We start from the raw sequence: 23,714 nt of genomic DNA, 5'->3' as shown, positions 1-23,714 counted from the left end.
ATCATAGGGGAACCACTTTTGGTGCTATATAGCACCATATCTTTAAAGGTATTATGCAGCACCTTTGTTAAATGGTGTTATGTAGAACCATTACAGCTGCCAGATTGCATTGTATTTCTTCAACAAAAATGGTGCTAAACAGCACCAACAGTGGTTCTTTGGCTCGTAGAGAACATTTAAAGGGGCTTAACAGGTTCTTTGGGCGGCAGTGGTGCTATATAGCACCTTAATCACCCCAAAGAACCACTGAAGAACCGCTGAAGAACCATACAGGAGCTTAACAGGTTCTTTATATGGTAGTGGTGCTATATAGCACCTCAGTCATGACGAAGAACCGCTGAAGAACCAAGCACCAAGATTTGGTGCTATACAGCACCAAAAGTGGTTCCCCTATAAATATATATATATATATATATATATATATATATATATATATAGGCCTAGGCTACATATATTTCACCTTCATAATATGTTTTAAAAGAATCATAGATTTTAACCAGATTCATGCGATTTTGAAGATTTCTCCTTTTCAATATCTGGAACATCCTTATTTGTACTTATTTGATCCAAATTGTAGCAACCTAAAGACAGCAAAAAGTTAGCGTTTTCTGTTGATCGGCTTCAACAGTCCTACCATCCTCGCTGACCTGAACAATACTGATGATGTATTTACTAAACAGCCCACAATATATGAGGCACTGATGTTTTCTGTGAAACAGAAGTTGGCTGATGTCCACAGTGCGCTCGTGTTTTCCACCGTCTGCCGCTTTTCAAAGAGGGTGGCGGCACGGAAAAAAACAAAACATAATCGGCAGAACATCCCATAATTCTGAATGCGAGGCAACAGATGTTGATGGTGAAGAAAGACGCTCTCAGGACTCGGGCCTGTAGAGCTGGCCATTGTTCGGCCTCAGAGCCATTTATGTGGTCGCCATGGCAACGCTATGCCACTTTTATCCATTTCCCTTCGCCGGACGCATGCTAATGCGAGATCATAGCTCTTATTGACAAAGATGATAGAAGCAGAACAACAAACAGAACAACGTGGATGAAAGCCAACAGGGCTCCGAGCTTTCATGTACAAGGTGCAAAACAGAGTTTTATTTAGCAGCGCGCAGTTTGTTTGATTATCATTATGAGCATAAAGCGAACAGAATATGTTATGATGTTCTCGTTCAGGAGAAAACGATGTTCTAAGTTGTTTACAGCTTCATGAAATGTCTCAACGGTGGCACTTGTTATTGCAATCGAGTTGGTAAAATGTCAGAATGGCCATGGCGAGGTTGTCCGTCAAGCTGCATGCGTCTTGTAGTGAACGCAGATTGTCTTTTTATGTGACAAAAAGACTATTGTCCGCGGGACCAAAGCTGGCCGTGTCAAAGGCGGTTGTGAAGTGTCCGGCCAGGTGTCGATCTGTCTTTGAGCTGCTGGACAATAGTGGAACTCACTGTTAAGTGCCCCGTGTTTCCCTCTAGTCTCTCTCCAGATCACATTCATTCACTTCTAGATTAAGTTACTTTTACATAAGACTTGAAAGAAAAGTGGGTTTGGTGCTTGAGGTGTCCAAATGTTTAAAACACTGTAATAAAAAAAATAATAATACAAAATAAATAAATAAATAATAATAATAATATTAAAAAGGCAGAGTAATTTTTTTTACATTTTGCCACACCTGCAAATAGGGTGTAAATAAAGAGAATTCAATAAAAAAAACTTCATTATATATATTACAATGTATGTTATATAAAATCTAAAATATATTGTATAAAATATTTATCAAATATTTAAAATGATATTCAAAATGTATAATGGTGGCATGATAGCAGTAATCTATCACCACGTGATGTTCTGTTGTTATATAACAATAAAGCTTTCTGCTCCTAGAAGAAGCTCTAATTGATTTGGTTGGTAAGATTTTCATAATATTTTTGAAAGTCTTTTTGGAGTCTCTTGTGCTCACCAAGCTCTATTTATTTGATTAAAAATCTGGCAAAATCTGTAAAATTCTGAAATATTATTATTACAATTTAAAATAGCTGTTTTCTATATGACTATATGTTAAAACGTCATTTATTCTTGTGATCAAAGCTGAATTTTCAGCATCATTTCTCCAGTCTTCAGCGTCAAGTGATCCTTCAGAAACCATTCTAATTTGCTGATTTGCTGCTCAAGAAACAGCTAAATATTTTTGTAAAATCCATAAATTTTGTTCAGGACTTTTTTGATGAATAAAATGTTCAAAACAACAGCATTTACTAAATCTTTTTTCACAATGTAAAAGTCTTTACTGTCATTTTTGATCAATTTAATGCATCTTTGCTCAAAAAATATATATATTTCTGACCCTAAACTTTTGAACAATAGTGTATATGTTCCCATTTCTATAAATGTTCAGTGAGAAAATATCATTGACATTATGACTGGTGGCCATTGACCAAGCAACTGTTTGGTTATCCACATTCTTCAAAATATGTTCGTCTGTGTTCAGCACAAAAAGAAACTCATACAGGTTTGAGGCTGATTAAATGATGACAGAATTGTAATTTCTGGGTGAACTATGCCTTAAAATAGTAGTTTTAGTCTCCAGAAGGACTGAAGCTGGAACCAAGAAGATACTGAGGTCAGTATCTCACCACGCCTTTGGGCAAAATATATAATGCTCAAGTCACTTCAGACAGACTGTCCCTACAATTACTGCACTGCAGTGTACTGGTGAAACACATCAGCTAAAGGCGGAGAAACTTGTAATATCAGCAACAGCAATTACAGTTTGAGCTCTCCTTAAACTATGTCCACGTTTTACACCATTTTGCCTCTGGTATTGCACTGTAACACTGACCAAAAGGTCAAATACCCTCGTTGTTTTGCCTGAGGGGAGATGACTGCATTTACAGGATAGCTGTCATTCTCAATGCGCTCGAGTTTGTGAGTTCAAACAAAAGCAGTAATGATATATCCATTCTCAAGCAGAGCTTAATGAGAGGTTTGAGTCAGGAGAGCCCGGGGACAAATGTGTTGATTATTTGTGTATTTTAATCAAATCGGATTCATCAAAAAGTGTTTGCAAGTTTAAATTGTTTTGATCAAAAGACTGCGCGTCTTGTTGACAATCAGTCTTCTTTGTAATTGATTTTACAGTATATATATTAACTTCAAAGGATTCCAGTGTGCATGCATGCAGCTGATAGTAATAAAACGCTTTCATGATGCTTTGTTTTCTAATTTCTCCTTTTGTTTAACGGCGCATCAAAGAAGCTGCTTTTGTTACTTTGATGTTGAGAATCAGTTTCAGACACATTTGTTTAATTTTTATAAAACACAAGCAAAGAACTAGAGCATCATAGCGTTGTTTGAACTGAGGCACAATGTTGCTACTTGTATTGTCAAATCAAGTTAGCAGTGATCATAATAACATAGCCATGCTAAAAAACACACGTAAACGTTTGTCTGCATGTGTAAACGTGTTCGTTAACATAACACTAAAGCGTTCTGATAGCAATCAAATCACATGTCGGTGATATGTTTTCAATTTCACACTCAAATTTTCACGTTTACCTCATCATAGGTCATGCAGTAAAATATGGAGCTGCAGCACTAAGCTAATGGGTTCGATTCACAGGGATTTTTGCAGTTGTATTGATTCCCGTTCATATCGGGTTAGTCTTATTATTGAACATGTGTCTTTTACAATCTGCTTAATTAATTGTTACAAAACAGTTTCTTGTAACTCACTTTGACAGAATCATGTACCGGTAACAGATGGCAGGTCATTCTCAGGAAACAGGGCTATTTGTGTCCCCATGACTTATATGCACTTAACATGCTTTTTAGATCTATATACAGCTAACCTACTATAGAAAAAATATCAATAATAAGTTTAAATATGATGTGAAATATTTAATTAAGAAAGTTATATATATATTACATTAAACATTTTGTGTCAATGAGATTTATTAAAGTTTTGAAAGAAGTCTTGTATGTTCACCAAGAATACAGTAAAAGCAGTAATATTGTAAAATATTTTTACAATTTACAATAACAGTTTTCTGTTGTAATATATTGTGTGTGTGTGTGTGTGTGTGTGTGTGTGTGTGTGTGTGTGTGTGTGTGCGTGTTTATTTATTTGTTTAGTTAACAGGGACATTGTACATTAATAAAACATTTATGTAAATGTACCAGAATTAGCCAAAGGCTATTTTTCATCTGTAGTCCCTGTATATATATATATATATATATATATATATATATATAATACCTAAACTTAGATATTATGCATGTTTGAATGGCTTATGTAGTATGTGAAAATGGTTTATCTGAGTCTGTATGCAGTATTTAGAGAAGGTGTGTTTGGTCATTAGCATATGAGTTTAGACACACAGAGCCTCCCTCTTGGTCAATGGTTATAGCTCTGTTCCTGAGATTGCATCTGAGATTTGAAGAATTGACCTCCTGTTGTTTCACAGCATGGCGTTGACGGCAGGACCCTTGTGTATCTCAATCGCTTTTCATTCTCACCCCTCCCATATCCATCTCATAACTCCAGACACCAGCACACTTCTGCTGTTTGCTCTGATTGCTGAAGACAGGGGAAAATTCACAGATGAAATTTCTTCAAAATCTCAGTGAGATTAAATTGAGATTAATATGTATGTATGTATGTATATGTATATATATAGTGTGTGTGTGTGTGTGTGTGTATTTTTGATGATGCTAAAAATTCAGCTTTGATCACAGGAATAAATAAAATTTCTATATATACTGTATATTCAAAGGGAAAACAGTTATTTAAATTGCAATAATATTTCAGAATTGTACTGAATTTTGCTGGATTTTTCATCAAATAAATCCAGTTTTGGTGAGCATAAGAGAACGATAATTACTGTTTTGTCAAATTTGAATCAAAATGTGCATGAGATGGTTTTATTTTATAGAATTCATCCAATTATGTTTTTTATTGGCTGGAAATCTGTTATCCTCTTCCAGAGTGTTTTCCGTCATTAGGATGGTGTGACAGACAGGCATAAAGCTGATGGGGGAGTTTATGGTGAGAAGTGTCCTCAGCAGGGGTCTCCGTCCACTGTGTGGCCCGTTCTCCCCCTCACACTTTTATTGTTTGTTGATGGAAGCAGTTGTCATACTCTGGCAATAACAAAAGCAGAGCCATCACTCTGTTTACCTCTGCACAGGAACCAATGGGCAATTCTCCATTAAATTACAGCCATGTGTGGAATCCAGATGCGGCTCCCCTCCATCCCTCACACACACACACACATTTAAAAGCTGGTGTGAGATTCAATAGCTCATTTTGTCTTTGTCTTTCTTACTTTCTTTCTTAAAAAACCATAAAAGAATTTTAATTACACAAAGTGAAATAAAAACTTTAACTGAAATAAAATATAAAAAACGTAAACTTACATCATCTACGTTTCTTATTTTCATTTAGGCTTGGTTATCTTAATGTGCTACAATAACTCGAATTAAATAGCAATTAATAAAAACTATACAGATATTTAAAAAAAAATACAAATGACAAAACAACAAATTTACTCAAATATTACATAAAAGTAAAATGAAAATAAAACCTGTTTTAAAATGTTAATAAAAACTGGGATTTGGAACTTAATGATGCTGAAATAACACAGCTTTCTTTCTTTCTTTCTTTCTTTCTTTCTTTCTTTCTTTCTTTCCAGGGTTATAATATTTAACTAACAATAAGACCATAAAAAAAACTTATTTCAGTTAGTTTCCAAGGCAACATATCCATTTTGTTTAATGAATAATAATAATGATAATAATAAAAAGTACTAAAATTTAAATTAATAAAAACTATAGACGTATTAAAGAAAATCATAAAAATCACAAAAATATAAAATTAGTAAAACATCAAAAATTTAAATAAAAACAGAAAATACATAAATGAAAGCTAATTCAAAATATTAATAGAAACTATAGTTTTATCTTGATGATACTTAAAGAACATTATTACATCATTAGTTCTTTCTTGCATGTGAAAACATCATAGTACTGTAAATAAATGTAAAAATGTAAAGGTGCAACAATATTTCCTTGCCAAAAATATTTGTATTACTTCAGTCTCACAGCATTCAACTTCAGAACACAAATGTAACAGGGTTAGATCAAAAAAAATGTAAAGACATATATTTTAGAAGAAAACATGTTATTCTAAATATATCATATATTATTATCAATTAAATAGATTGGAGATGGAGATTTTCATCTTCTGCTTTTCATATTTTTCTCCAAAGAAAAAGAAGCTCCTAAAAATGTAACGTCACCACTGAAGAGATCTCAGCATTGTCTCAAACTGTGCTCATTTTGGCCAAAATAAATTGACTAAAGTATGATTAAACCTTGTTTTGTTTTTTAATTTTATTTGATGATCTGATCTGTTCCATTTTCAATTTATAGCGTTTACTGTATCATATCTTTTTCTCCTAAAATGTTTTAATAAATATCTAATATATAAATGCGTACATAAATCAAACAGTTTTCTAGCCATTAACTGGACTCAGCGATGCATGAAACCACGACCTGCTGTTGTGTTTGATTTGTCCGTTCCTCCCCCACCTCCCCTGTGATGCTCTCAGGCCAATCAGCAGTTTACTTGTTATCTTAAAAGGGTCACATCTCTCTGAGGACTTCCTGTGAGACATTAATGTGAGCATTGCAGCATTGTCTCGCTCTTATTGCCAGTCATATACTCAGCATTTCATCACTCTGGGGCAATTCACTTGTCAATAAAATAAGAAAACAACATCTTCAAAAGTAATGACACGTTTGCAATTAATCAGTAATATATATATATATATATATGTGTGTGTGTGTGTGTATTATATATATATATATATATATATATGAAGCTGCTTTTTTATTTTATGTTTTATATATTTTTATTTTATTTACCTGTTGCTCTTGTTATACTGATGTGCATATAAAAATAAAAGCTATTTTTTTAATTGAATGTTTATTAATGTGTTAATGTGTTCGTCTGACCTAATCAAAACCCAGCAGGTATTACTGAAGCTTTAAAGTGGACATGCACTTTTCAGAAATGTCACCGTCATCCAATATATAATGGTGTTTGTATCAGAGGTCAATTTGGCCTCAGCAAAAAAATATATTGTAGAAAGTTACAATAAAAACAAATCCAATTGGACAACTGGCAGGACTCTCTGACCCCAAACAAACATAATATTACATTTTTAATGGAAGATGTTTGATGGAAGTTATTAAGCTGAAATATGAGTTTTCCTCTCAGTATCAGTTATTATAAGGTCAGGAAAAGTCTTGCGGTATCAAGTTATCAACCTGATAATTCAATGTCAGGTATGTTTTTGAAGGTTTCATTTGTGTGTGTGCGCATGTATGTCTATGCTTGCTTGCTTTATTTATTTATATATTCTGATAAAGTCAAATAAATCATATCTGTTAAATGAAAATTGCAAATAAAATAATATGATTTGTGTGCAAATAAGTGAAGTGTTTTTATTTATTTGTTTCTAGGTTTTGAATTGTTTAATTTTGCTTAATTATTCATTTAAGTATTCGTTATTTTTTTGTTTAGTTTGTTAGGTTGGTTGGTTACACGTGTAATATCTGTGAAATTTCTAGAAATTAAAACTAGTGATTTGCATGGTACAAAAAAACGTTTTTGTTTTTAGCGTTGGTCTTGTTATACTTATATGTATATTATTGTTATATCCTGTATGTATTATCTGTAAGGCAAAATTTGCTGCTAAAATGTTATACACGTATTATCAAAACTGCAAATATCTATCTGTCTGTCTGTCTATCTATCTATCTATCTATCTATCTATCTATCTATCTATCTATCTATCTATCTATCTATCTATCTATTTATCTATCTATCTATCTATCTATCTATCTATCTATCTATCTATCTATCTATCTATCTGTCTGTCTCTGTCTGTCTGTCTGTCTGTCTGTCTGTCTGTCTCTGTCTGTCTGTCTGTCTGTCTGTCTGTCTCTGTCTGTCTGTCTGTCTGTCTGTCTCTGTCTGTCTGTCTGTCTGTCTGTCTGTCTGTCTGTCTCTGTCTGTCTCTGTCTGTCTGTCTGTCTGTCTGTCTATCTATCTGTCTGTCTGTCTGTCTGTCTGTCTGTCTGTCTGTCTCTGTCTGTCTCTGTCTGTCTGTCTGTCTGTCTGTCTGTCTGTCTATCTGTCTGTCTCTGTCTGTCTGTCTGTCTGTCTGTCTGTCTGTCTGTCTGTCTCTGTCTGTCTCTGTCTGTCTGTCTATCTATCTATCTGTCTGTCTGTCTGTCTGTCTGTCTGTCTGTCTCTGTCTGTCTGTCTGTCTGTCTCTGTCTGTCTATCTATCTATCTATCTATCTATCTATCTATCTATCTATCTATCTATCTATCTATCTATCTATCTATCTATCTATCTATCTGTCTGTCTGTCTGTCTGTCTGTCTGTCTCTGTCTGTCTGTCTGTCTGTCTGTCTGTCTGTCTCTGTCTGTCTATCTATCTATCTATCTATCTATCTATCTATCTATCTATCTATCTATCTATCTATCTGTCTGTCTGTCTGTCTGTCTGTCTGTCTCTGTCTGTCTGTCTGTCTGTCTGTCTCTGTCTGTCTGTCTGTCTGTCTGTCTGTCTCTGTCTGTCTGTCTGTCTGTCTGTCTGTCTGTCTGTCTCTGTCTGTCTATCTATCTATCTATCTATCTATCTATCTATCTATCTATCTATCTATCTATCTATCTATCTATCTATCTATCTATCTATCTATCTATCTATCTATCTATCTGTCTGTCTGTCTGTCTGTCTGTCTGTCTGTCTGTCTTGTTACACTTGTATTAGCTTTAAGACGAAAACTGCAAATAAAAAAGTGGTCTGGCATTAGAGCACTTTATCAATATTCTCAAGGTAATTTCAATAAAAAAAAAATATATATATATATATATATATATTCACTGTTTTTGCCCATGGGATAGGCAATATATCAATCAATAATAATCAAGTAGATGTGTACTGTATGAGAACTCTGAGCACCTAAAAGCTATTTTATAAACATATTCATCTCTCGCTCCACATCTTATGCTTTCATCCATTATGTTATGTCTGCAATAATCTAAACATATAAATATGAGGTTTGAGTCCTTCCTTTCATAATCTCTCGCACAAAGAGAGTTTAGTTAAAAAACTGATGAAGATGAATGCCGAACGAAGTCTGAAGTCACAACATAAAGAAACAAGGTTCACCCCTTGATGAAATAGTTTACAGAAACAAAAACCACGTTCTCCTGAGAGAGCAACAAATGGTCGTACTAGCCATTTATTTAAATCAATCTATTTTCCATTTCTTTATTTGTATGTTTAATCCTTTGAGGAGAGCAGACGCTGAGCTAAACAAATTATTTTTAGAGTCCAATCGTTCCAGTGTGTGTAGAAACTTGAGTGCTGTGCACATTAAGAGTTGCTTAAAGCGCTTGTTTGATTTGGTGATTTTGTGCCTTATGATTCATTTTAATCTAGCGAGGCGATATGGCCGAGCGTTTTGAGTGATGAGATGTTCCTGCTGGTTTGATGTTGATCACCATCTGGCACGCCAACCAGAAACAGCCATGCCAACATCTGCCATCTGTGCAAAACTACACTTTCTTTCATGAAACACAACATTTGAAAAGATTTTCTTTGTCTCTTTGTGAAAAACTTTCTCATTTGCTTCTTGGCTTTGTTCACAGTGTGCAACAGTGACAAGCAAACATCTGATTGGTCTTTGTCTTTCGTGTTTTACGCAGACGCAGGGAACATGTGTTCAATTTACAAGTGCACCCTGCTGCTGTCCAGTAGCTGTTAGACCTGATTCCATCAGAAGACCTTTTTATAGAGGCCATCTGAAAAAACACAAGATACTGACTATTAGAAATATGAAACAGGTGCCTTTTGCATTTTAAGAAAGGTTTCTTGAGCTGAATTAAAACATATTGAAAGCTTTTAAGTTTATTTTGATAATACAAATTTAGTGCCCATGGTCACAAAAATATCGCATGCTAGAAAGCAAATGTAATGCTGATATTGCTACAAAAAAAAAAATCCTCTTTAATTACCAATTGTTTACTATAAAAAAGGTTGACATTTTAAGATGATTCCCTTTTGACGAATAAAAGAAAATAAAAATAAATTGATAAAATCATTTTATGTTTTTTAAAAGTTAATTTTCTGAAAATATGATGTGAATAGGATTTTATTTAACCTTTTAAATATATATATTTTTTAAATAAATATTAATTTAATATTTGTATGTATATTTTAAGAATATTTTATATGATGGGAAAATATGATGGTGAAAATGTTGATGCACAAATTTTGGGCCTAAATTGTATTAGATATACATTTATCTAATTTTATACTTACAATATCAATATAATTTCATTTTAATATAATTGTTATTAAATTTTTAATATAAAATTAAAAAATTGACATACATGCATACATACCCATATAATCATTTTAAAGTGTGATTTATTAAAAATATAATATAATGTATTTAATAATTTATTAAATGAATAAATACATAATGTATAATAAACAATACATATTATATTATATTATATTAATATAGTGATTTTGTATATAAAATGTACGATTCCCTCCTGACTTTTATGACTGTTTTGTTTTATTTAGTTTTGTTTGTCAGGAGGGAATCGTAAATTTTATATATACGTAAATAATATATTTTCTTTTCTTTTTTTCGTGTCTTTTTTCTCTTTCTGAAAGTATGATGTCATTATGATTTTATTTATTTATTTATTTTTATGCAGCCTATGAAACACATGATTATTAAAATGTTGATTTGGGGTCAGAATTGTATCATATGTACATATATCTCATTTTATACTTAAAATATCACTATAGTGCTTTTGTAAATATAGAACGAAATGTTTTATATTCGTCACTCAGAGACATTAATCAGTCCTGTCACATTATCGACATTGAGTTTCTGCCAGATTTATCCCAGGATCATAACCATCAGTCCACGTATCATTAATCAATTCAGCGCATCTGTGTGAATCTTCAGACAACATGGCTGAAATTGACGTTTTGAGCACTGATGCACACGGCTTCATTCACGCAAACTGATTGAGCTTTCCTTGTTCCATACATTACCTTCATGTCAGCTTTTTAAATGCAGCTATTGCTCAAATGTCCACCGTCAGAGGTTAATTCTTTTCAGAATAAACATCAGCATACATCCACAAACAAATATCTCATCCTCTCTCAAAACAAAGAACAGGGAGAGGTCAAGACCTGCGCTATTGTCCCACAAGTATACAACAACATGCAACAATAGCCTAGAGCATGCGGTAAAAGAACTCCACATCTATTCTGAACTAACTAAAATTACTTTTCATTTTGCAATGCATAAACAACTTTGAAATCAGTAACATAACAGAAAGAATATATAAAGTTTTAGTTTCCCATGACGCAGTGTTCCCATATCTTGTTTCATGAGTTTTCTGATCATTTTTATTACCTGTGTCCTGTTGCTGTCTTTCTGTTGCACTGTGGAGATTATGTCACTACAACAAATTCCTTGTATGTGTAAACATACTTGGCCAATAAAGCTCATTCTGATTCTGATTCTGATCATTTTTGTGGATTTTTACATTTTTTTGTTGCTATTATGACATTGTGTTTTATAGATTGCACTCACAAAACAGCAATTTCTAAGAATAACTAGAAAAATATACGTATATATTCACTGAAGAACTACGCATGATTTTTATTGCTTCCCATAACTTTTCCAAACCTGGAAATGGGAAAAGGGTTTCTATTGTCACGTATAACTCATAACTGCTTGAATGATAGCTAAGTCTACATTAATGCACGAAAACACCATTTTTGTCTTCATAACTGGATGTTCCCCATAATAACAGACTCAAAATTAAACAAAAACCCATCTGTCCATCTTAAGAGGGGGGAAATATAAGATGAGACCTTGCTCATTCCCACCGTCCTGGATTTATGACTCAGCTCTTACAAAGTGAGAATTGTTTAGTTTGAACACAACAGGAACACTGAAGCCAAGCTAAATTTCTTATTGCCGTCATAAAGCGTCTAGACTGCACACCCCTCCTTTCTGCACCTTCAGTCCGTGCGTGATAGACGTTTGTTTTTACAAAATATATAGAGTCCTCTTTGTGTCCTGATGGACAGACGGTCCGTTTTAAAGGCTTGGCTTTATCTAAAAACAGCGCTGGTGGTGGAACGGCATGGTTGTGATTAGCTGGACAAAAATAAAACTTGATCTTAAATTAGAATCATTTTTCCTGACATTTTGTGTTTGTAACACAATACACTCTTGAAAATAAAAGTTCTTTATGGTTCCATGAAAAACCTTTAACATCCATGGAAACTTTCCATTGGACAGGTTATAGTGAAAAAAGGTTCTTTAGATGATTAAAATGTTCTTCACACAGAAAACAAATGGTTCTTTTAAGAAATGTTCACTGAAAGGTTCTTTGGCGACTTAACGATGGTTCTTCTATGGCATCACTGCAAAAAAAAAAAAACACCATATTAAATTTTTATTCCTGCAACCTTTCCAGTTTTTATGCACTCTTCAAAATCAAGATTCCAAAAGTTTTTTTTTTTTTTGTGGCGATACCATAAAAGAACCATTTTGGTTCCTCAAAGAACCTTTCAGTGACCATTTCTTAAAATAACCATTTTTCCCCCAATTAAAGTAGTGTTTGTGGAATAGAAAGTTTCCACTGATGTTAATGGTTCTTCGTGGAACCATCAAAGGCAGTAAAGAACCTTCAGTTTTAAGAGTGAAGGTTCTTTATTTGTATCTATAGTTCCACAAAGAACCTTAAACATCCATGGAGCATTTCCATTGGACGGAGGTTCTTTATAGTGGAAAAAGGTGTTCTACACAATATGAAAAAAAAGTTTATTTTGAGAACAATTCTTTGGGAAACCAAAAAAAGAGAGAAAAGGTTCTTCTCTGGCATCACTGGGAAAACACCATTTTGGAATCTTTATTTATTTTATTTTTTTTGCAATTTAAGATTGCACTCTTACAAAATAAAGGTTCTTTATTGGCATTGCTGGTTCCACGAGGAACCTTTAACGCCCATGGAATCTTTCCTTTTCACAAAAGACTGTTAAAATATTTCTTTAAACTGTTCACTGAAAGGTTCTTTGTGAACCCAAAATGATTCTGTGACAACTAAATGGTGTCATAAAAATAATTTTAAATGATTCTTCTTTGGCTATGGGGTTCTCCTATGGCATTGAGAGAAATACATATTCTGCTATGGAATTATAAGAACTTGAGAAATGTTTAGTGGAAAAGGATGTGTTAGATCATTAAAATGTTCTTCACGCTAAGAAAACAGTGTTTTTGATAACTGATCACTGCAAGTTTCTTTAGGAAACCAAAATGTTTTTTCTATGGCTATTTTTACGAGCGAATGTCTGCATTAATGTATTCCAACACTGCCAAGTTAAATATTTTCCCAAACACCGAGCGTCCGGCTTTCTGTAAGATGGGTGAGTCACAGCACTTGCTTTAACCTCATCCCTCAGTCGGTTTTAATGGATACAACACTTACATGTCTGGATTGGGGAAATGGATTGAAAATATTCTTTCTTCCTGTTCTCCTAAGTCACTGAGGCCCTCCATTAAGTTTAGGAGCATCAATCTCCTCCGGTGTAAGGCATATATGCGGCTGACATGGGGACGGTTGGGGGGTGATGGCCTATCTTCTTTTGAGAAAAGCTATAAATTCTTTCGCACCCTCAAAGCACTTGCCGTTCTCACATTGCCTTATAAAAAAAGGGGGCGGGGGTTAAACATCTCTGTCCATTCTGAGCTGGGAAATTTACAAAACCATAGCTGTCCATCGCAGAACAGGATGTGCCAATTGGTGCATGCTTTAACAGCAATTACTGACACATCTGATAAACTGAGATTATCCAGTGAAAAGCAGTGCATAATGCATGTTGTTAGGTCTAAAAGGCTGGGTGTGAGCGTTAAATAAGATGGAAGCCTGGCCATTTGCATGAAAAGCAAAGTGAAGAATTTATAAGCAAGTTCATCTGACTTCACTGTTTAGTGTGTGCAAACACAGCAAATGACTCATGAGTCGCCTTATCCAATAATCATCTATGATACATCCTGACTGAAACCATCAGACCTAAACAAAAGACCACTGACCAGCGGTTATTTTTATATCCACTAAGTGACATCATTAAAAAAATATTAAAGCTTTTGGTACATCGTGTCTTGCATTAAGATATTTTGGCCATTTTTGGTCATAGCATCCCTTAAAATCATAAAAAAATAACTCAAACATATTACAACCTATGTTGAGTATTTCCATTAAAAACTTAATACAGATAATAACCAAATACAGATAATAACCAAGTTTTTTTTATTTATTTTTTTTATTTTTATTTTTTTAAATACCACTGACCAGCAGCATCCAAAAAGTGACATCATTTAAAAAAAATAATAATAATTTTAACGCTTTTGGTACATTGTGTCTTGCATTAAGATATAGCAACATAGCAACCATTACAATCATAAAAAAATAACTGAAACATAATACAACATTTATATAAAGTCTAAAAGTCTAAAGTCTGTACATGTGTGTGTATATATATATATATATATATCCATTAAAAACATCAAACAAACATATATATATATATATATATATATATATATATATATATATATATATATATATATATATAATTTATATATTTATTTATTTATATTTATACACACACACACACACACACATGCAATAAGGTAAGACAATTGTTTTACATACTGCATTTGAATGAACTAAACAACTGCAGTTTTTTCCTCATTTCTCCTTCAACATTTGCATATATTTACTTGTCTGCTCTTCATTCATACATTACACATATGAGCACAATGTGACAGGCAGGTCTTTGTGTTTAATGTGATGGGTTAATGTCAGTTGCAATTTCCATATTTAAATCACAGAGTGAAGAAGCACGCACAGATTTCACTGAAAAATACATTTTATGTTTGCTTCGTTTAGAACCAAGAACATCTTCATGCATTATTAAGTATAAAAGGACAAGTTTTGCATTTTATTCAAAATATAAGATACAGTATTGTAAAAACAGAAAATTCCTTTAGACATTGCATGATTTAATAATATATATATAGACATAAATTCATAAAGTGAGACACACAAATAGGCTACCTATATAAAATATGTAAAATAAGAATACAATATAATAATATAATTCAGATATCAAGATAATAGGCTAGTTGTATAGGAAACAAATTGATTTGACAAAAAAATAGTTTTTGTTTCTCCCCGCCCTCTCTCTCTCTCTCTCTGTCTCTCTGTCTCTCTCTCTTTCTCATCTCCTCCCCCTTTCTCTAGACTCTGTATTTCTCATCAATGAAGCCTCATTTGAATAATGCGCGAGCACTTTGGACCGGAGCCAATCAGCTGTCAGAAGAGCATGATAAATCGCAATGCATTATTGATAATAATAATTACTTTGACATGCGCATTTCTACTCGAGGGGCTAATTTCCCCCAACCTGGAGAATTTCTAAAGGAGAAGGACTAAATAGTGTTACTATTCGCCCCTGATGGTTGTAGGTTACCATGTCGCGGCGCAAGCAATCCAAACCACAGCATATCAATTCAGACGAGCCCGCTTCCACAGAAAATGGTAAGTTTGAGGCGACAGAAACTTTATTTATAATTTTGTGCTCGTGTACTGTAGGTTATATGCTTCATTTCATACCTGAATTCTGAAATTTGGCTTCAATGGGTTCACGACCCTTGATGTTGAGGTGATGTGGTTTTATAAATTGTTTTATACATTAAATTCATGACAAATGCGGTGACTTTTTATCGCGACAACTGAGTTGAAGAAACTTATTTTTGTTTGCTTGTTGGTTTATTGGTTTGCTAATCTAATGTTTATTGGCTTTTTACGTTTGTCGAGTCAGCGACTTGTTTCCTCACGTATTTAGTGTTAATTAAAAACTATATAAAAAGTTATTTTTAAGGTAAGAGGGGAAAGATATACCCATTGAACGTGTGTTAAATGTGTTTTTTTTGTTGATCAGCTGGATCACTGGCTGATAAATGTAGACTTATATTCCTAGTGTGTTAATATTTGATGTGGCGCACTGGTATCACTGACCACTGTTAAACAAAGGTGCTCAACAGGTCGGCATGAAATGTGAGTCGAGAACAAGCTTGACCACAAAGCAATAAATCCCCCACAGTTTCTTCTGGTCGCATATGGAGATGTGGATGGGGGATGGAAATGAAGTTGTGTGTAATGGGGGTGTAAATGTAAACTACATGACTCTTATCCACGACATGCTGTAAATATAGTATAGATGTGTCTGGTTTTATGTACTGAGGATTGGGGTTTGTTTTTGTTGACTTAAAGTTGGCTTTAATTTCAGCCGGCTGTGTTTTAAAATATTGCATGTGGAATTCCCTCTCAGTTAAGGTACAATCAGTGTGTAACACTGCGAAGGTGTCAGTAAAGATGCATTGTATCCCTTGTGCATTGATCAAACGCCCTCTTGTGGTGAGCTGAACAACACGCAGGGGTTACAATGTACCCCGTTGACTAACCCTAAACACATGGTTTAGGACGAGGAGACACCACCCCTCACAATGTAGAGCGTTTTGAGTGCTTAGAAAAGCAGAAAAGCGCTATATAAATGTAATGATTTATTATTATTATTATGGTTGCAACATGATTAATTTCTGGCACATTTTGTTTGTTTTAATAATCCTTTTTAGAGCTTTTTTTTTTTTTTTTTTTTTGTATCTTCACTGCCTTTTTAGAAATTTAGCATGCAGTCAAGTGTGCCACTACCAGTTTTTGAAAGTGAATTTGGTTTTATTTTATTTTTTTAAACTTATCCTTGTTTGCGTTCTCAAATGGAGGAGCTGTTTGGTTGTCTGCTAGCTCTGAGAACAATGCAGCTTGTTTACTATTCAAGTTGACTAGTGAACAAGTCACACGTCCAGTTTCAGTGTCCGAATGTTAACAAGTGGTCTTTCTCATTCATAAGAGATGATGAAATCTGCATTTAACAATAGCCCTGTTAAAAGGGCATTCCTAATGGTGCTACAGCTTAATCTGATTTGCATTTTCTGCAATTAGAAAAACCAAACTGACTGCTTTTATCAGCATTTATTTTACTTCTCATTAGGACTGCCTAACAACATTTGTATGTTAAACGAACACCAGTTAAACGCGTTGTTTTATAAGCCATATGCATTTTATTTTAATTTAGAGGATCATAGGAAATGGATGGAGTTGGAGGAAGTTTATATTTGATATGCAGTTTGTCTTTTTGTATTGGTAAATTTATTTCTAATACAATTTGGATTTTATTTTTGAACATGCTGTAAATGCTGCCCCCATCTGATGGGACTGAATAGCTGTAAATGTGGCTGCTTACAAAAGCAACTTGAGTTTATTATACTATAACAAATGGTCTATGCAAATTAAAATCCATATTTGCCACTTAATGCATGTTTTCAGAACATAAGTGCCAAAATTAGACTACCTTTTGTAAATTTAATTGGCTTTTGTTTAAAAAAAAAACAAGTACAACAGTGAGTACTGATAACATTTATCTAGAATTTGTTTCATATTTACTGCACATTATCCTTTGGTCTTGAATAAGTAATTTCTCAAACTTTGTCTCTTTGCTGCAGGGATCATGCACAACGGTCAAGGTGAGGAGGATGGCAGTGAGGCTAAGAGACGACGATCAGAGGAGACGAGGGTCTGCGACAAATGTTGCGCCGAGTTCTTCGATGAGGCAGAGTTTCTCGAACATGAGAGAAATTGCACTAAGAGTCAGCAGGTCATGATCATGAAGGACGGCGATGGGAATGAAGTGCTCCCAGAGTTCACCCAGGATTCTCCGGGTGATTTTGTGGGTGATAATGGGGATCAGTCGACCAGTAATTCACATTCAAAGCACAGTGCAGATTCTGAGGAGATGATTGAAGGAGAGCTCATGCTGAACAAGGATGGCCCCTCAAATCGAGATCAAGATGTGTCTGGCAATTCAGACGTGGGGTACATGGCATCTTCCAAATTGCAAGACTCTAATGTGACTCTTGAGTCCATGGCTGCTACTAAAGTTGCTGTAACGCAACACTCATCCAGTTCGTCCAATCAGAAGTTTCCACAACCACACCAAGATGCCCTTCTTGCAATCCCCATGATCCTGGAACAGCTGGTCAGTCTCCAGCAGCAGCAACTGCAGCAGATTCAGCTAACTGAGCAGATACGCCTCCAAGTGGCCATGATGACACCTCAGAGTTTCCACTCCGCACTGGGTGCTGCTGTGGATCCACTGAAAGCACTGGGTGCGCATCTATCACAGCAGCTTTCGGCCGCAGCTGCCCTCATTGGCAAACGGACGGGCTCCCAGAACTTGTCCTTGGAAGCCTTAAAACAAGCAAAGCTACCTCAATCCACCACCATCCCCACATCCCTCACCGGAGGTTTGAGCTCAGTGCCCTTAAAAGCAGACTTGAAAAGACTCCCCGATTTAGCTAGTCGACTTCCAGCGCTCCTTCCTCAATCTCCAGGGGTTATGGGATTACAGAGTCCCTTTAATACCCTTGCAGCAAGTGTGGATTCCTCTAAAAAGGCTAAACATAAGATCCCTGCCATGTCGGAGTCCAAAAATGGCTCTGGTGAACATATGTTCAAGCACAAATGCAAGTTCTGTGGGAAGACATTTGGAAATGACAGCGCTCTCCAAATCCACTTGCGCTCACACACTGGCGAAAGGCCCTATAAATGTAACATCTGTGGAAACCGTTTCACAACCAAAGGAAACCTCAAAGTGCATTTCCAGAGGCATAAAGAAAAATACCCACACATCAAGATGAATCCACATCCCGTACCAGAACATCTGGACAACATGCCGACAAACAATGGCATCCCTTATGGCATGTCTCTGCCCATGGATGAGAACAATTTTGTTGACACCAAACCAGTGCTGGGGCTTCCCTCGACAGGTCTCCATCCACCAATGCTCCAAGGATTCAAGCCCTCATTTGATGTTCCAGTAGGTGGGGACCTCTACTCCCAGAGGCCGCCTTCATCTGGCAGCGATGGTGCATCCATTTCCTCTGGCATGTTCGGTCAGGAGATGATGGGACTGGATCAAAGCAAAGATTCCTCGGATGCGTTGGCTGGATTGCACCACATAAACGGTAACAGTCTACCTGGCGAAAATGGCTCTGGTACTGCAAAGCTTCAGCAGATGGTGGATGGCTTGAAGAAGACAAATGACCCTAATGAATGTGTTATTTGCCATCGAGTGCTGAGCTGCCAAAGTTCCCTCAAAATGCATTACCGCACACACACCGGTGAGCGACCGTACAAATGCAAAATCTGTGGCAGGGCTTTCTCCACCAAGGGCAATCTTAAAGCTCATTATGGCGTTCACAGGGCCAACACTCCACTTAAGATGCAACACTCGTGCCCGATTTGTCATAAGAAGTTCACCAATGCTGTCGTCCTCCAGCAGCATATTCGTATGCACATGGGCGGCCAGATTCCCAACACCCCTCTGCCAGAGAATCAGTTTGAAAGTCCTGAAGCACTGGATGCTAGCATGATTGAGGATAAGAACTTCGACTCCACTGGCCATGAAGAGAGTATGGAAGAGCAAGACTTGGATTTGGACAATCAAGAGAAGTTGAACAACTCTACAGAGCCCCAGCCCGGCGCCAAAGAAGATCAGGCTTTCCAAGGTCCACCTTCTATGTTTACAGGCATCGCCGCCCTGGAGAACCACATGAAGAGCCTCACCTCTGCACTGAACCTGCAACGACAAAGCAGCACTGCTTCTGAGAGCGATGGCGGGCTGAAAGATTCTCCTTCAGGGTCTGGAGAAATGGATTACAAGACTGGCCGCAGTCCGGCTGTGTCAGATTCAATGTCCTTTCATTCTTCGTCCCCTATAGAAGGTCCCCTGAGTAATGGACCGTCAAAGTCACCAGAATCCACAAACCCAGATGATGGACTCAAGTCCAGACCAGACTCTGATGCACCTCAAGATTTTAGCGAAAACAGTGGAGCACTGGACTTGACGTCAAGTTTTTCTCCGAAACCAATCAAAGAGGAGCCAGGCTTGTCCTTCTGCAATGGCGAATATGGTATGTTTTGTTCATTTCAACATCCTAAACATCGCACTGATATTTCCTCCTGATATTTTGCCTAAAAGTTTTGTTCTTCTTTCTTAGGTTCTAGTCAGTTGCCATTCATGAGGGTGCCTCCAAGTCTGGTCAAACTGGAGATGCAGATTCCTCCCGAGACTCCCATGGGTTCTCACGGTCTGTACAGCTCCCAACTGCCCCAAGGAGCTGCCACTCCTCCTGCTACTTCTAGTGCATCTCGTCGCTCCACCAAGCAACATCTCTGCAACGCCTGTGGAAAGAACTTTTCATCTGCCAGCGCCCTGCAGATCCATGAACGTACACACACGGGCGAGAAGCCTTTCGGTTGCACAATTTGTGGCAGGGCTTTCACAACTAAGGGAAACCTTAAGGTGAACATGTCTTTTCAACTTCGGATTTTGTTAGTGAATTAATTGAAAGTCAAATATCTTGTGTATACAGCAATAAGTCTTACTGACTTTTGTTTCCTATTTTACAGGTGCATGTTGGGACCCACATGTGGAATAACGCAGCAAGGCGAGGTCAACGGCTCTCGTTGGATAACCCAATGGCTTTGATGGCCATGGGCGCAGAGTCCAAAATGAAACCAGACATGCTGCCGTCTCCAAAGGATTTGATTCCCCCACCGATTAATTTTGACCCATCAATGTGGAACCAGTACGCTGCTGCATTCACGAATGGGCTGACCATGAAGACCAATGAGATTTCGGTCATCCAAAATGGCGGCATCCCTCTCCAAGGAAGTCTCGCTGGAGGTCCTTTAGTGGGTTCTACTGGGGGAATAACCAAGATGGAGACCTCTCAAATGAGCATCCCTGGCACAATTGCAGAAATGGAAAAGAATGGCTCTGACAGCATAGCAAAGTTTCCACATTTTATGGAGGAGGGTAAAGTGAATTAGACAGTGAAAGGACTACAGATGTTCCCAATCAACGGTCTGCATTGTGCTAATGAGCCTGCTGAAATATTAGGAACTGGGCTATTTATTAGTTGGTACAATCAATTCTTACATGTTGCATTGCTTTTAAGATGTTGCAAATTTACATACCCTTGATAAATGAGCCTATACCCTAAAACGGGCCATGCCTTCCTTATTGGACCCTTACATGTTATCGATTTTCTTCTAGTTGAATCTGATCTAACACTGTAGTAGTTCTATTGTTTTTTTGTTTTTTTTTTCTCTAATATATGCGGGTATTTTTGTCAGTTTTATTTCTAGAAGTTGAATGTAAGTCTTACTTGAAATAGCTTTATTCCAGAGCAGTCTCATTAGTGATCGTTACGTTGGGCTCAGCTCTATGACCCTCAGGATGATCTCACCTATGATCTCAGCCACAGGTGACCAGAGATCTCAATGTTTTAACAGTTAACATCTTGTTCATCTCTGTTTGACTACTCATGGTCCTGTTGTTAGTTTTGTTTGAATAAACTTCATTAGTCAAAAATAATATCCATGGCAAAGATGTCATACAATAAAGGTGTTTGTGGAATACGTGCCTAGATAAATTGACCATTCCACACAATCTACTGAAGATTACAGTTTAATTGATGGACTAAATGCGTAGTTGTAGTGTAAGTTTGTTTTAAGTTATTATATATTTCTTTTTTTGACTCGATATAGTTTCTATGTTGCGCTTTAATACCAAAAATGATTTGCTAAGTGCCTGTTTTGGATTGCTTTACTCTTTCCGCTGTACCCCCCCCCCCCCCCCCCCTTGCCCTAACATAAGACGCCACAGGATTGTAATAAAGGCCTTTCTTTTATTTAGACCACCGTATGCTATATTTTTGCATGTAGCTATAGCTTTTTCAAGAAGTCAATAATTGTTCTTTTTTTGAAAGTGATTTAATTTGGTAGTCGTTTTCTTGCTTTCAGTGATCTTTATCAAATATTTGAGTCGCTTTCATGTGGGACCTTTTAATAGGAGGTCAAAAGGCCGGTATAATACTGAAATGCCTAATCATTCCTTGCACTTTATTTTTCCTCATTCTGCTAAGATCTGACATAAACCAGGCTTATGCCATTTATTCTATGAACGTTTGTTTCTTGGGCTCGTCATTTAGAGATCATTTGCTTGCTTGCTGCAGTTTTAGGACACAGAATTTTAGAATTCTGTAAATTTACCATGCATTTTATACTTGTGAGCCAAGCAGGCATGCATATCTTGTCCCTAAACATCAGCAGTCATTCTTATTCTGGGAAAAAGTCATGGTTTGCTACCCAATTGTGTATTGTTGTGGGGAAATGTTTTTGAGATCGTAGCCATGTATTCTTGAGTTAAAGGAATGAATGCGTGTATGCACGTAGAGTATCTAAACAGTAAAAAATTAATGCTGGTCAAACTTCTACCTCATTTAGAATTTTTTTCTTTTTTCTTTTTGGCATTGTGTTTGGAGTTATGGTTGCATTGTGCCCCCGTAACCTGCTGATTTGTGTAATATAATGAATGTATCGCCAGACACTTTGCACAACACTTGTTCAGAATAGGCAGACTCCTCCTGTACATTCTTTCTAATATGCATTTACCAAGTTGTGCCTTTTTTCTAGATGTAAAAAAAGGTGGTGTCAGATCTTGGTTAAATGGGGTCATGTCTGTATGATTGTTCAAATGTTGAGTCTGTTTTAGGCTTGTTTACAGTGTAGACTTTTTGTAAATGTTTGCTTTTGTTTGTTCCCCTTCCGTTCTGATATTTTGAGAATAAAACCAAGGATGACTTTTCCAAAACTTTGTTTTGTGTCTAAATCAACATGTCATTACTGTTGTAGAAGAGACTTGAGGACACTGAATAATAGAGAGAGAGATACTTGTCTAAACTGATTACGATGCAGGAAAATTAATTTGATCATGTTCTCGAAGCAGAAAACGTGACTAGTAAGTTATTTGTATGCAATGAGGGCGAACTGAATGGAATGGATGCTATTAAATCAGATTTTATTGATTTAAAGTTAGTTTAAACCTTCTAGTGGATGCCTTTATAAACGTACTACTGCTATCATGGAGTTTAAACTGCACTTCATGGTACTTGGAATACTATGGTATTAAAATTACATGATCTTTGTATACCATGGTACTGAATGATTACCATGCTATTTACCTTACAAAAAATGTTGTGACTTACACGCAAATGTACTGAAAATCATGCACCATGGCATTTAGATGATACTCCAATGTACTTTTAGAAATACAGTTGAATTACTATGGTAAATGTAGAAAAAATAAAAACAACGAAACAAATGGTGGTACTTTTGGATACTTTTTTGAGTTATTTACAAGAATACCATAATATTACCATGGTTTATGGATATTTTACTTTTGCTAAAGTGGTCTTTTTTTTGAAAACAGGAAATATATTATACTATAAAAGCTGAAAACAGGATATGTTATACTACCATATAACTAGTATGGTGAAACTAGTATATTTACTCTGGAGTACAAAACCAGTCATAAGCGCAAGTAAATTTATAGCAATAGCCAACA

The 23,714-nt window shown here is 35.9% G+C and overlaps 1 protein-coding gene across 1 annotated transcript; it reads left to right on the top strand.

Annotated features, from left to right (window-relative positions):
• Positions 1-15,422: 15,422 nt before the first annotated feature.
• Positions 15,423-22,957, top strand: LOC306860152 (sal-like protein 4). Its single transcript, XM_079401706.1, has 4 exons — positions 15,423-15,721; positions 17,746-20,214; positions 20,302-20,606; positions 20,714-22,957. The coding sequence occupies exons 1-4, from the start codon at positions 15,655-15,657 to the stop codon at positions 21,134-21,136; spliced, it is 3,264 nt and encodes a 1,087-aa protein (XP_079257832.1). The 5' UTR covers positions 15,423-15,654; the 3' UTR covers positions 21,137-22,957.
• The last annotated feature ends 757 nt before the right edge of the window (positions 22,958-23,714 follow it).

Source organism: Barbus barbus, assembly GCF_936440315.1.
Source record: "Barbus barbus genome assembly, chromosome: 41".
Classification (NCBI taxonomy): domain Eukaryota; kingdom Metazoa; phylum Chordata; class Actinopteri; order Cypriniformes; family Cyprinidae; genus Barbus; species Barbus barbus.
Note: the sequence above shows the minus strand (reverse complement) of the source record. Positions and strands in the feature narration are given on the sequence as shown.

Bases quoted from the DNA above. Each gene is read 5' to 3' on its own strand.
- LOC306860152 (XM_079401706.1), top strand. From the start codon at position 15,655: ATGTCGCGGCGCAAGCAATCCAAACCACAGCATATCAATTCAGACGAG. The intron at 15,722-17,745 runs GTAAGTTTGAGG...TCTTTGCTGCAG, and splicing joins GCCCGCTTCCACAGAAAATG to GGATCATGCACAACGGTCAA. The intron at 20,215-20,301 runs GTATGTTTTGTT...CTTCTTTCTTAG, and splicing joins CTTCTGCAATGGCGAATATG to GTTCTAGTCAGTTGCCATTC.